The sequence below is a fragment of the Polypterus senegalus genome, chromosome 12 (assembly GCF_016835505.1).
Source record: "Polypterus senegalus isolate Bchr_013 chromosome 12, ASM1683550v1, whole genome shotgun sequence".
In the NCBI taxonomy this organism is placed as follows: Eukaryota; Metazoa; Chordata; class Cladistia; order Polypteriformes; family Polypteridae; genus Polypterus; species Polypterus senegalus.
The window spans coordinates 48,096,774-48,109,984 of NC_053165.1; the positions used below are offsets into that span (position 1 = coordinate 48,096,774).

At 32.7% G+C, this 13,211-nt stretch overlaps 1 protein-coding gene across 3 annotated transcripts in view; it reads left to right on the plus strand.

Moving 5' to 3' along the window:
• Positions 1-13,211, plus strand: part of mtmr14 (myotubularin related protein 14) — a 53,744-nt gene that overhangs the window by 23,174 nt on the left and 17,359 nt on the right. For 2 of the 3 annotated variants that reach the window (XM_039771102.1, XM_039771104.1), the window contains exons 12-16: positions 78-154; positions 1,393-1,429; positions 6,941-7,011; positions 10,534-10,592; positions 12,088-12,226. In XM_039771102.1, the coding sequence (XP_039627036.1) occupies positions 78-154; positions 1,393-1,429; positions 6,941-7,011; positions 10,534-10,592; positions 12,088-12,226 (383 nt within the window). The remainder of the gene's footprint in view (positions 1-77; positions 155-1,392; positions 1,430-6,940; positions 7,012-10,533; positions 10,593-12,087; positions 12,227-13,211) is intronic. The other variant, XM_039771103.1, reaches the window with a different exon arrangement.

Here is a 13,211-nt window from a genome sequence, read left to right on the forward strand (position 1 = left end):
GCTTTTGTGCACTTGCATTAAGTTTACTTAGTTTAAGTTTTTATGTATTTATTTTTAAAAATTTGTTTTTGTTTTAGGATGGTGTGATTCACAGTACACTGGAACCAGCAGAAATTCTGTATTTAACAATCGCATATGATTGGTTCCTTTTTGGGTAAGCTTTTGTTTTTTCTTTCAGGATCAAGAGATTTTAAAATTTTTGCACCTAGAAGAACTTCACATGATGTCAGCTTTTCTCTGATTTGGATAACCAAGTGCCATTTTGACTTATGTCATCTTTAAATTAAATTGGCCTAATTTAAATGTTTATTCACCTTATGTTTGCTTAATTTATGTACTTTGTGTTTAATTCTCATATGATTTTTATGTTTTAATTAAATTGATCCATTTATTTAGCATAATTTCTTCAGTTACTTAAGAAAAACTGTGCTCAGGTTACATTTTACTTTGACAGCATTGGTCAGGATAAAATTGTATCAAAAACATTTTTTTAAAAGAATTACCATAGAAGAAATGAAAAATATATATTGACCTTGAAAAAAGTACTACTTTATTGGTATGTCTCAACTTTTTGTGAAATATATAAAATTAAGCAAGAAAAATTGGCTTTACTGCAGAGCTTTTTTCCATTCCATAGGTAACATTGCATGACATTTTGTATTAAATAACTTTTATGACCTTAGTTTGTCCTCCTAGATGTTTGTCCATTAGACACACATTTTCTATTTAAATATAACGTAACTTCCATTATTCTAATTTCATTTTCTTTATTTATTTTAAATAATTGTATTTCTTGTCTCTTTTAATCCATCTATTTAATCTTTTTGGAGGATAGCTTTTGAATAATCCACAGTCCCCTTTTTCCTGGTGTTTAAACATTTTTTAACTTTTTTCCATTGTTCATTTAGTACTTTAGTTGGGTTTTTTTCTTCTTTTAAAAGTGTTAGTCTTTGTATTCTTTACATTAAGGTGCTGCATGAGTTTTCTTTAAAGTTCAAAGGCCTTTTATAACCTCCAATAAGTGGTTAATGCAATATGCACGTGTAAGCCTGCCTTTGAAGTGGCCTTTTCAAAGAAAAAATTTAAACCTTAGAATCAAAACTCTTAGACTGCAGACATGCAAAATCCCTGGACAGCAATAATTTATGGGTCAGTTTTGAAAAAGAGTTTTCTTTATTTTATTTTTTTTATTTTAGTTTTTCATGTAGCTGGGGACAGCTGTTTGAGATACTAATTAAAATGTCTCTTTAAACACTTTGTTTATTAATATAGGCATTTCAGTCAAGTGATTTTGCAAAACAGTTCAAACTTTAATAAGGAAATATTACGTAATTATAATAAAATGAATATTTTAGAAAGTAGAATTTAATCATGTTTATTTTCCCATCCTAGACACATGTTGCCTGATAGACTTGGCAAAGGAGAAGAGGTTAGTATCAAAGATAAATTAATTTCTGGTAACTACATATATGGTGTATTACTGTTTAGCAGAACCTTTATTATCCATGATCAGTTTCCTCATTAATTTTACCAAAAAAAAAAAAAATATATACACACACACTCACCTAAAGGATTATTAGGAACACCATACTAATACGGTGTTTGACCCCCTTTCGCCTTCAGAACTGCCTTAATTCTACGTGGCATTGATTCAACAAGGTGCTGAAAGCATTCTTTAGAAATGTTGGCCCATATTGATTGGATAGCATCTTGCAGTTGATGGAGATTTGTGGGATGCACATCCAGGGCACGAAGCTCCCGTTCCACCACATCCCAAAGATGCTCTATTGGGTTGAGATCTGGTGACTGTGGGGGCCATTTTAGTACAGTGAACTCATTGTCATGTTCAAGAAACCAATTTGAAATGATTCGAGCTTTGTGACATGGTGCATTATCCTGCTGGAAGTAGCCATCAGAGGATGGGTACATGGTGGTCATGAAGGGATGGACATGGTCAGAAACAATGCTCAGATAGCCCGTGGCATTTAAACGATGTCCAATTGGCACTAAGGGGCCTAAAGTGTGCCAAGAAAACATCCTCCACACCATTACACCACCTCTACCAGCCTGCACAGTGGTAACAAGGCATGATGGATCCATGTTCTCATTCTGTTTACGCCAAATTCTGACTCTACCATTTGAATGTCTCAACAGAAATCGAGACTCATCAGTCCAGGCAACATTTTTCCAGTCTTCAACTGTCCAATTTTGGTGAGCTCGTGCAAATTGTAGCCTCTTTTTCCTATTTGTAGTGGAAATGAGTGGTACCCGGTGGGGTCTTCTGCTGTTGTAGCCAATCCGCCTCAAGGTTGTGCGTGTTGTGGCTTCACAAATGCTTTGCTGCATACCTCGGTTGTAACAAGTGGTTATTTCAGTCAAAGTTGCTCTTCTATCAGCTTGAATTAGTCAGCCCATTCTCCTCTGACCTCTAGCATCAACAAGGCATTTTCGCCCACAGGACTGTCGCATACTGGATGTTTTTCCCTTTTCACACCATTCTTTGTAAACCTTAGAAATGGTTGTGCGTGAAAATCCCAGTAACTGAGCAGATTGTGAAATACTCAGACCGGCCCGTCTGACACCAACAACCATGCCACGCTCAAAATTGCTTAAATCACCTTTCTTTCCCATTCTGACATTCAGTTTGGAGTTCAGGAGATTCTTGACCAGGACCACACCCCTAAATGCATTGAAGCAACTGCCATGTGATTGGTTGATTAGATAATTGCATTAATGAGAAATTGAACAGGTGTTCCTAATAATCCTTTAGGTGAGTGTATATGCTAGCAGTCACTTTTATAGTTTTGCTTTTGCATTACTCATAGTTAAACTAAGGATGTGTTTTTGATTGTAATGATAATTGTCAGTGACTTGTGCTTTTCGTATGTTTTACTCTTTCCCTTTATGATTTTAGATCAATCATTAGAAACTGTCTTATATTGTCTTATACAAAATGTTATCTTCTAGGGTATGTGTCACATAAGTCTGAAGCACAGTGGTGCTTACAGCATGGTTACATTGTTTCTCATTTACTTCAGATTGAACAACACATTGTAGGATTATTTTTGAAAGGTTATACAAATAGCTTAATACATAGTGCTATGGTAGTTTTCAGAAATGCCATTTCTGATGTTTCTCCTTAGTACTTCATTGCTTTTATATGGTTTCCCTTCATATACTGTATGTGGAAGAAATGTAATTGAAAAAGGCAAGCTTGTACCAACAATTACAATATAGGAAACATTACCATAGATGGAAAAGTCAGTTCATCGTTCGGCACCCTCACATTATACACCTTAGCCTGAAGGTTTCTGTCTAAACTCGGACACTGTCCGGTTGTTTTACTATAATGAGGTGCTGCTTGTGTAATTTTTTTGCAAAGTATTGATTAGTGCTACTTTGAAAGATCAGACAAGACAGTGTTTTCCACCCAGAGGACAGTTCTTTTTTTCTTTCTACTTTCTAAGAGTATAACTGAATAAGGTGTTTGTTTGAAGTCTCTTGCCATGATTACATACCCTCGGTTATCCTCCACTCCACTTCTTGTAAGCCACTTCCAGACAAAAAAAGTACTACAAAGTTAAGGTCCATATGTGGTGTTTCTGAGTTGTGCTGGTTTGGTTGTGTAATGTTTATGTTAATGATCTTTTTAAATCTTTTTGTATTAGTACATTGTAAACCTTGCTTTTTAGAATTAAAATGTAACTGTTCGTTACTGTTTTGTACCAGCTATTTTTTTCCATTGTCATGGATGCATCTACAGTTTAAAATATTACATGATTATTAAAGACAATTTTTTTTTTCCACCACTACCTCTTAAGTTAATGCTGCCAAACCTGAACATGGATTTTTGTAGATTATATCAGATGTAGGGACAAGCACCTTGTCTCTTTGAACACCTTAAAAAGCTACTTATTTTCAGAATCCTAATCAAATAAAGGTACCTATCTATTAATATGTGTAACTACATTGTATTTGTAGAGGGTTTGCCTTCTTCTTTGGCTTGACTTTTATATTTGTGTAGTACATGCAAAAGTCCCCATCTTGAGAATGTGGTCAGAAGAAGCTTAACTGAACCATGTTTTGTACAGATAATAATGTGAGTCACAAAAAACATGTATGTATAAAAGTCTAATATTTTTGTAAAGTTGTCTTTCTTTTCACCCATTGATAGGCTTCCCCATTTATCAGAGAAAATCCTTTTATTATGCCTTTTTTAGAGTTCTGTATCAAAGATCAAGTCAAGTATACAAAACCTTTTTTTTTTCTTCTTGTAACTAATTTTCTTTATTAACCAATTTCACCTTCTTCTGTAGATTTTGTAGAAGCAATTAGCATTCTTTGGTCTGCTAAAATAATGTGGCTGTATCTAGTAATCTTTACAAAGCAAAATGACATGTCCAATGCTACTTTGACTACATCAACACAGCCAATGGATTGCTCCAGCACCCATAACATGATTATGTTCATGTTCACTGACCTTCAAAACTGTTCATATTCATAAACCATCAGTAAACTTTTGATCAAAGTAATGGATCAGAGAATGCCCCAACAATACTAAACATGCTATTTGCTTGCTGATTTTTTTCTTTTCTTTTCTTGTAATGGTAGGATTATCTGAAATTTGCAGTAGGCACTTGAGAATGGTTGCTCCTTAACAATGCACCATTATTAAGAAGAAATCTAATATAACGTGAAACATTTTGGTAATTCACATTTTCTATCTAACCTTGGGAAATCATAGATTAAATCTTAACAGTAATTAGCTAAGACACTGGAATTATACATCAAAGATATTAGTCCCTTTCCTACAATTTTAAAACAGGCTGCACATTTGAAATATATTAAAATGCTTAAAACGGACAATATAAAACTGCATAAACTGATTCTGTTAGTTACGTGTTTTATCAAAAAAAAGGTGATACATGTTAGAAACTGGTATTTAAAAAAATAATTACTAGTTGAAAGTCTGCCTCTGTGATTGAAAATATTTTTTTTCTAATATGCAACTACATTTTTGAACATTTGTGGTTTCTGCATGCTTTTTAATTGTTTGACTAATCTCTCTTATATTATGTACCAGATTAGGATGCATTTTTCTTGTTTACATTTGTAAAGCACCATTGGTTAAGCAGTTCTACTTTATCATCCAAAATTATGTGTTGCATATTTTGTCCTTTAAAGGAGCAGTGCTGCATTTATTTCACACATGATAAGATGATCATCCGTTTTCCAGTTTATTCATTTTGGCCTCACAGGTAGCTAGTGCCAGTTTTGGCAGCATTGGCACAAAGTGGGAATCAACTGAAGATAAGATAATTGATTTATTTTAAGTGATATATATAGATATATATATATATATATATATATATATATATATATATATATATATATATATATATATATATATATATATATATATATATATATATAAAATATCTTTAGCAGATGTACTTTGGTTCTGTGGCAAAGATTTGTGTCACACTCTTTCGACCTGGATACTTTTGATTTGTGTATTTATTTGCATTTCTAAACATTGTCTGGTGCAAATAGGCTTATTTGAATTTAATGAAGTAATAGTTGGCATTGTCTTCGTTTTTGAATGCAACTGTTACATAGGGTACTAAAACAGGAACCACATGATTTCTTCCAACTCCCTTGGAAATTTTGTCACATTCACCTGGTCATTTTTATCACGGTACTTCCCAGCTTTAGTAAGTGTTCTGCATTTATCATCTATGTCTCACCACCACATAAGGTGCTGTTCCTGGCAGTTTGTAAATTTTTTCTTTAAGTTCCTCAGAAGCCGTTTTGAAAGTCAGAATGGATACAAACTCCCCAACTATTTCCGTGCGCATTATGCCTTATTCCTACTACGTACTCACAAAGAAGATTTCACTTGTAGATCTAGGCATCCTCTGTGGTAAAGGTATTAGTCTATTTGTGCATGGACAAATTTTAATGTTTACAGTTTCATGCCATATTCACATTCATCACATATTTATAGACCTTCCTGTAGGTGGAAGATGTTTTTGAATGGAAGGAATAAACCAGGTATGTATAAAATTTAAGGGAAAGAACATGCAGCATAAACTTTCTTAAGGATGCACCATGATATGGTCTTGCCAAGTCTGGAGTGTTTAGATATAACTCTACACCTTAATGTCTTAATGCCAAACATTCTGCTTTAAACTGTTGCCCAGTCTGACTATCCAAATGATGTATAACAGTGACGACACCTTGTCATCTGCTATTGATCCTAAACTTCTCAAAGTCTGTTGTAAATTACAAATTGATAAAAAAAGGCATGCTGTAGTTAAACAAAAAAAAGCTGGTTTTTTTGTCTTTGCTCAAATATGTATGCATCTCTCTACATTAGATTATCAGACAAAAGGATACTGTGGCATATATATTTTTTCCCTAAGTTTGAATTGTACTTTGCATAATAGTCGTGGATAATCAAGGTTCAACTATATAAACAATATTATTCATTTGAAATTCAAAGCAAAGATATACCACACAGGTATATGTAATTTTATGTTATATATGGGATTTTTTTTCTTTATGTACAGTATGTTACTGTTAGTATAATGAGTATTTCCTGTAATTGAATGAAGTACTGTATTAGTACCTGCCAACTAGCATTTTGTCTCCTGAAAGCCTAAACCTTAACATGTAAAATTCCTACCTTTTTATTTTTTTAAGTTTTCATACAAGTCTTTTTACTAACAAATATTTGATTTTAGTTTGTAATGCTATGTAATATTTGGAGATACCAATCAAATGGGAAGCAATTTTTTTGAAAACTGAATATTTTTTTTTTTTTTTTGTGAGCTTGCACTGGAATTTTTCCAGTCAGCCACCAGAGGGAATCCTTTCATTATATCTTCATCATTTTGAGTACACAGGCTAAATCTGTCTCTTTTTGTTTTTGTGCTAGATTTTCTTTTTTTGCTTCAATTTTTTGAAGCACATCACTTCTGACCAGTTTTCCTGTATTAGAAAACAAAGGTAAGCAAATAATCATGTTTTTCTCCTTAAGAAACCTTATTTGCCTGCACCAATATATTTCTTAACATTATGAAATGTAATGCTGACATTTAATTGTATTATAATTTTATTCTCCATGGTGACAGTTTGTATGTGTGTTTTCATTTTCCTTCAGTGGAAAAAAAAAGTATATTCACATTGTTTTTCTTTTACTTCATAAGCTGGTCTTAATTATTACTTTTTTTCCTTAATCACATTAGCAGAGTGTCTCGGGTATGACAAAGAGCGTGCACAATTTGAATGGAAAACAACTGTTAACAGTTTTCAGTGCATTTCCAATTGCCTTGTGATTTCTATAATTAGAATAACATTTTAAATTTCATTCATTAAATGAAAACTGTAGGCACTAGACAGACAACTTTATAACACTTTACATGTTCCCTTTTTTTCGATGGCTTTGAATCATGGCTCGAATTTCTTTGTTCATAAACAGAAAATACTCATGTGTTTGAATTTCTTTATAAATGGGTTTACAGGTTCAGGTACATGATAAAGCTTAAACAAGGGAGAGATATTTTGATAACTTAACTCTGACAGTAATTATGTTTTTTGCACCAGCAAATTACCTTTCATTGTGTACTCGGTAAAGGCAAGTAACTCGGGGCTTGTGTATGTTTTTCATATGTGAGTGTTGCATACAACCCAGAGGGATATCTCAAATTTTTTCATTAATAGTTTGCTGTCACATTTTAAAATACCTGATTTTTTTGATGTTGTGCATACTCAGGTACTAGTGATACAGGTTAGTGACTCCTCTGTAACATATTTTATTTTTTATTGTGTTGTTTTTTTGCTAATTTACTGCTTTTTTAAAACACTTAAATAGATCTTGAACACCCAATTAAAAATGAAATATTATAATTGATTCATTATTTGGGTCTAGTGTCCTAAATAAAAATAGTTAGAGATGCAAGTCTTACAGACTAGAAATAAAAAAAAATATATATTTTTTATATAAAAAAAGTTCTTTAACAGCAGGGAATTGCCCATATTTATGAATTGGAAACAAAAAACAGAACTGCAGCATGTTTGAGAACATGAACTGAAAATGTCTGGATAACCTTACATTTCAATACTAATAACCCAATTGTGCTTCACTTACTCAGATTATGAGTAATTATATATATACATTATTATATTATACAATATAGAAAGCATTTTGGGAAGAAGAATCCTTTATCAGTGGCACCTCTGTAAGAGAACCACCTCTTTCAACCCTCACAAACTTGTGCAGTTTTTAATATCTGGAAATGATTTGGGATTAACTTGCTTAGAGATCTTTATATAGACACCATCTTTGCATCCTATGAACAATTACATTCCAAATGTAATTTTCCAGCCACACATTTCTTTCACTATCTTCAAATTAGGAACTTTGTTAAACAGAACCTGCCCGATTTTCCTCATCTTGCACCCCCCGCCATGCCAGAAAAAATATTGCTCAATTTCAAGGACTTGGACACTATCTCTGCAATATATAAAATTATTAATTATATAAAATAAAATATATATATATATATATAAAATTAATAAATATATAAAATTATTAATTATTTGTCAGTCCCTCCCTTTTAAAGATTGAAGGACAATGGGAAAAAGATCTCATAATCAATATACCAGAAAAGGAGTAGAAAATAGCAATGCAGAGACTTCACTCGACCTCCATATATGCAAAGCATACAATTATTCAACTCAAAATTATATATCGAGCACATCTATTTCGCCTAAAATTGTCCAAAATGTTTCCAGGGCAAGATCCAACCTGCAAACGCTGCAATCAAGTCCTAGCCCCACTGGGTCACATGTTTTGGGCCTGCACCAAATTAACATCATTTTGGACCAAAATTTTTAAGTGCCTTTCAGACAGCCTTGGTGTCACAATCCCTCCTAACCCATTAACAGCTGTGTTTGGTGTTCTTCCAGATGGGTTTAAAGTGGAGAAGAACAAACAAACTGTGATTGCATTCTCTACAATTTGGCACGCAGACTTATTTTGCTAAACTGGAAGAATCCTAAGTCAGTGGGAAACCAATGTTTTATACTATTTGAAATTGGAAAAAATCAAATATTCATTTAGAGGATCTGTACAGAATTTTTCAAAACCTGGCAGGATCTAATCAATAATATTTTCGAATAAGCTCTTTAAGCAACGAGAAAGCAGTTATCTCCACATTTCTTTTTCTTCTCCATTCATCTCTATTGGCCTATTAAACTCGTCAATTTAGGTAGGTTTACTAGACTTAAGTTTTACTCCGTTGACCATGCTCTCTGTCTCCGGGGTGGGGGGCGACTTGTTTTTAATCCTGTTTTTTTTGTAAAAATTGATCTATTTGTATGGAATGATTACAATAAAGTTAATAAATTTTTTTTAAAAAAGTACACTTCAATAGGAAGGAGATATGATAGACCTGCTTTTGAAAAGTACATATTACACTGACATTATGCATAAAGTTGTAGGCAGTTTTCATGCAAGTTGAAACAAATTAATTGTCCCTATTCTGTGGGTTCAAAACACTGTGCTATAAAATGTTTACTTAATAAACCTTCCTTAAAACAGTAGTGATTATGCACGAGGCTGCAAACTGAGCTGTCCCCCTTTATTTGGAGTTCAGTCGCTGTTGCTACTTCACAGCTGAAATCCTTTGTGGCCAATAACAATTTCTAGTTGTTCCTTTACCTTAGTCTTCCCTTTTAAAGATGTAGCATATCTGCATAATCGTGTTAGTCTTATATTTCTCATAATTACAGTATAAAGTCATGCAAATTATTCTTACAGGATTGGTGGTGGTTCTGACTTAATGGCTGCCTATTTCTCAATCTTCCTTTAACAGTCTTTAGTTATGGTTTGGACTCTGAAAAGTGTGTTGTTTTATTTTCATATCATATAAACAGTTATACAATTACAGTATTTATTGATGCTTTCAATCCAGTATTATAATTTTTAATTAACTTTTTTTTTTTTCTCTCAGTATTATGGTTATGGTTAATCATAATGGTTAAGATTGCTGTCTCACCCTTTAGAAACTTTGGTTGATTCCTGGACTAGTCTCTCTTTGTTTGTAGGCTTTTCCTTCGAAATTCCAAAATAATTCATGTCATGTTCAATTTTAAGTATTATCATTGTAAGTTTGGTTTGGTGTGTTTTTCCATTAATGGACAAGAGTTACATCTAAAGTTAATTCCTGCCTTGCATCCATTGATGTTCAATTAGGCTCTGTCTGCACCTTCTCATGACTCTGTAATGGAAAAGTGTGTTTAGAAAATGAATGGATTGACAAAATATATTTTTACATAATCACTCTATGCTTACAATATTGTGCTGATTTGTATGTTTTTTTTATTTTACTGTTAATTTTACAGTGAAAGCCTTTTCTTTTAAATATTGGGATTTGGCTTGATCCGTTTGCTTTTTGTTTTTTTCTAGATACTTCCTGAGTGTAAATTTAGATGTGTAATTTCATTTTGGTACTTTGTGTTTTCCAGGAGGAAAAACTCACAGTTCAGAGAATCTGACTTTACAGTAGAAGATATATGTCAGCTAAGTATGTACATTTTCTTCATCTAGTGTTTAATAATGGGACCATCTCAATACCTTTTCTTTAATTTTCAGTTTCTTTTAAGATTAATTAACCAGATAATAATTCATTTTCCAAATTCAGTTATCATTTGGCCTTTTTTTATATTAGTGCATGGGGTAGTACAGTCATTTAACACTGCACTTTTATAATTCAAAGTACACAGCTTCAGTTGCATGCATGGATTTTCCATGTTCTCTGAATACTTTAGTTTATTCCCACATCCTAAAGACATGTTCAGTTAACAGATTGGCATATTCTGTCTATAAAGGATCCCTAGGTACCGTATGGGAATTTTTTGTGAACACTGGGCAAACAATTTCATTTGATTAAATTGAGCTGCCTTTTTTGAATAATGTTGCAAATCAGACAAAGTTTAGGAAATTCAGATCAGTTTTACCAGTATTCGTGGTAATTCTTGGGATGTATACATATGTTTGTTCAAATATAAATTTTACTTATGGATATATCCTTACTTGTTGTAAACATTTTATAAAACTGAAATTTAACACAGGTCATCAGTTAAAATGACTGCTTTTGTATGTATAATGTGCCTGTGCAGTAGTTAGCACTGCCCTATGGTCTTAGGCTTTCAATCCCAGCTAGCATGGCTTACTGTCTAGTAGTGCCTGTGTTTTTTTTTTTAAACAGGTTCTGTAGTGTAGCTTCTGGCTCCTTACAGCCCTGAACCGAGTAAAATACTGTATTTTACACAGGATGAATGAATGTAATTTAGTTCATTGTTTGTTTGGTGTATTTTTTTCCATATCCTTAAATCGTCAAATTTTGCTTGTTGTGATTTTTAGATGATTTTGTTATGTGTTTACATGATATTTATTTTATTTTATACAGTAGTTCAGAGGAAAAAAAGACTCTAGTTTGTTACTCACCTTACATTTCTACTATGAGCCATGTTAATCACTTTTTATGAAAAGAACAAAAATGTGAACAAATACAGCCTCAATATGATTATATGTATATAAACACATCAGATGAATAAATACCGTTGAATCTGTGTCCGACATTAGCTGTAATGTGGTAAAGTCTAAAACCTTCTGTTGTACATTATTTCTTCTCAACGTTTCAATTAGTATAATCCTCTGTTCATTGCAGTGTGTGTTAATATCCAGATTTAAGTCCTTTTTTTAAGATTCAGTTATATGGCAGCGTAGTGTGAAAAATATTAAAATGAATCAAACCGCTCCTGATATTTCTTTTTTTATTAAGGAGGAAAACTCTTAAAATTTTCATGCTTCTTATTTACTTGGTAAGAAATAATTGAGTATAAGTAGAAAAGGAAGGAAAAAAACCTGGAAACTAAGAATTCCTTTAATTATGAACTAGATCATTTGATATGAACTTTTGCTCATTTTTATGGTCATAAATTCTCACACTATTATCAGTTGGTTTTTCTTCAGAATATTTTTTAATGGAAAGTTTGCATATTCCATTGTTTCTTCAGAGAGAAGAGACAGGGGTAGCACAACCAGCCTCAGCAGTGACTTTTCATTGATTACAGAAGATTCTCCAGCTGGTGCAGCCAATTTCAGTTATGAAGGAGTGGAGCTGACGTCCACTGGAGGGCAGACGCAGGCAGCCTGGTAAGAAGTATCAGTAAGCTGCTAGACTGTAAGCATTTTTTTAAATTGATTTGGATTAGGAAAATGAAGTAAAAGAATGAAAAAAAAATGCTTCTTCATTCACTTTAGTTTTTAGTACATTTAAAACATTAAATCATATTGTAATAAATCATGGCTCATCACATTTTTAAAATGCACTCACATAAAATCATGTATTGATTATATAGTTTTGAACGGGGGCAGAGGCACAATTTTAATATGTAAAGTTAACTAAAGTAATGCAATTTAAAATGTGTTTCAAGAATAACACCAAGCCCTTTATGTAACTTGGAGTGCTTTTACTAATATGAATTTAGCTAGCAACATAAGCAGCCTTTTTCTAGAACGTTTAAATATTTATTTATTTTTTATTAAGGTTATCGGGGTAATCAATGGATTCTTTTATTCTAATACCTTACTGAGTATTTGTATATATAATAAGTCCTTCACTTTTGAAGAGCAGTAAACAGCGAACCTCACAGAATTAAGATTGTCTTGAGTTTGGAAAAACCACAGAAATATTTAGGACTAAGTTTAACTCTGCTAAATGAATTAAAGTTAATGTCAAAGAAAAATGTAACTAGTTTTTGAGTGGATTATAATGGTGCAATAGTCTTTTAAGTGGGCCTGAGGGTTGGGGAAGTGTCTCCCAAGTATGTTTTACTGATTATTGTGGATATGTGCTGTGAGGTAGAGGTGCTAACCATTGCAACACTCTGCTACCCTGAGTTATAATGAATAGAATTAAATGTCAGATTAGTAAAATTTATTGCAGACAGTGAGAAATAGAGCAGGAAACACATTCACTGATGTTTGGCTCCCACAGATTTAATAGCAGGTACTCGCTTCTCTTGTACCGAAAACTACTTTTTTTTTTTTTCCCCCTCTGACGCATTTGTTCATTGACCATGGCTGATGCCAAATAAGTGCAACACTAAAGGACATTAGACACAAGAGTTCTTCTCTA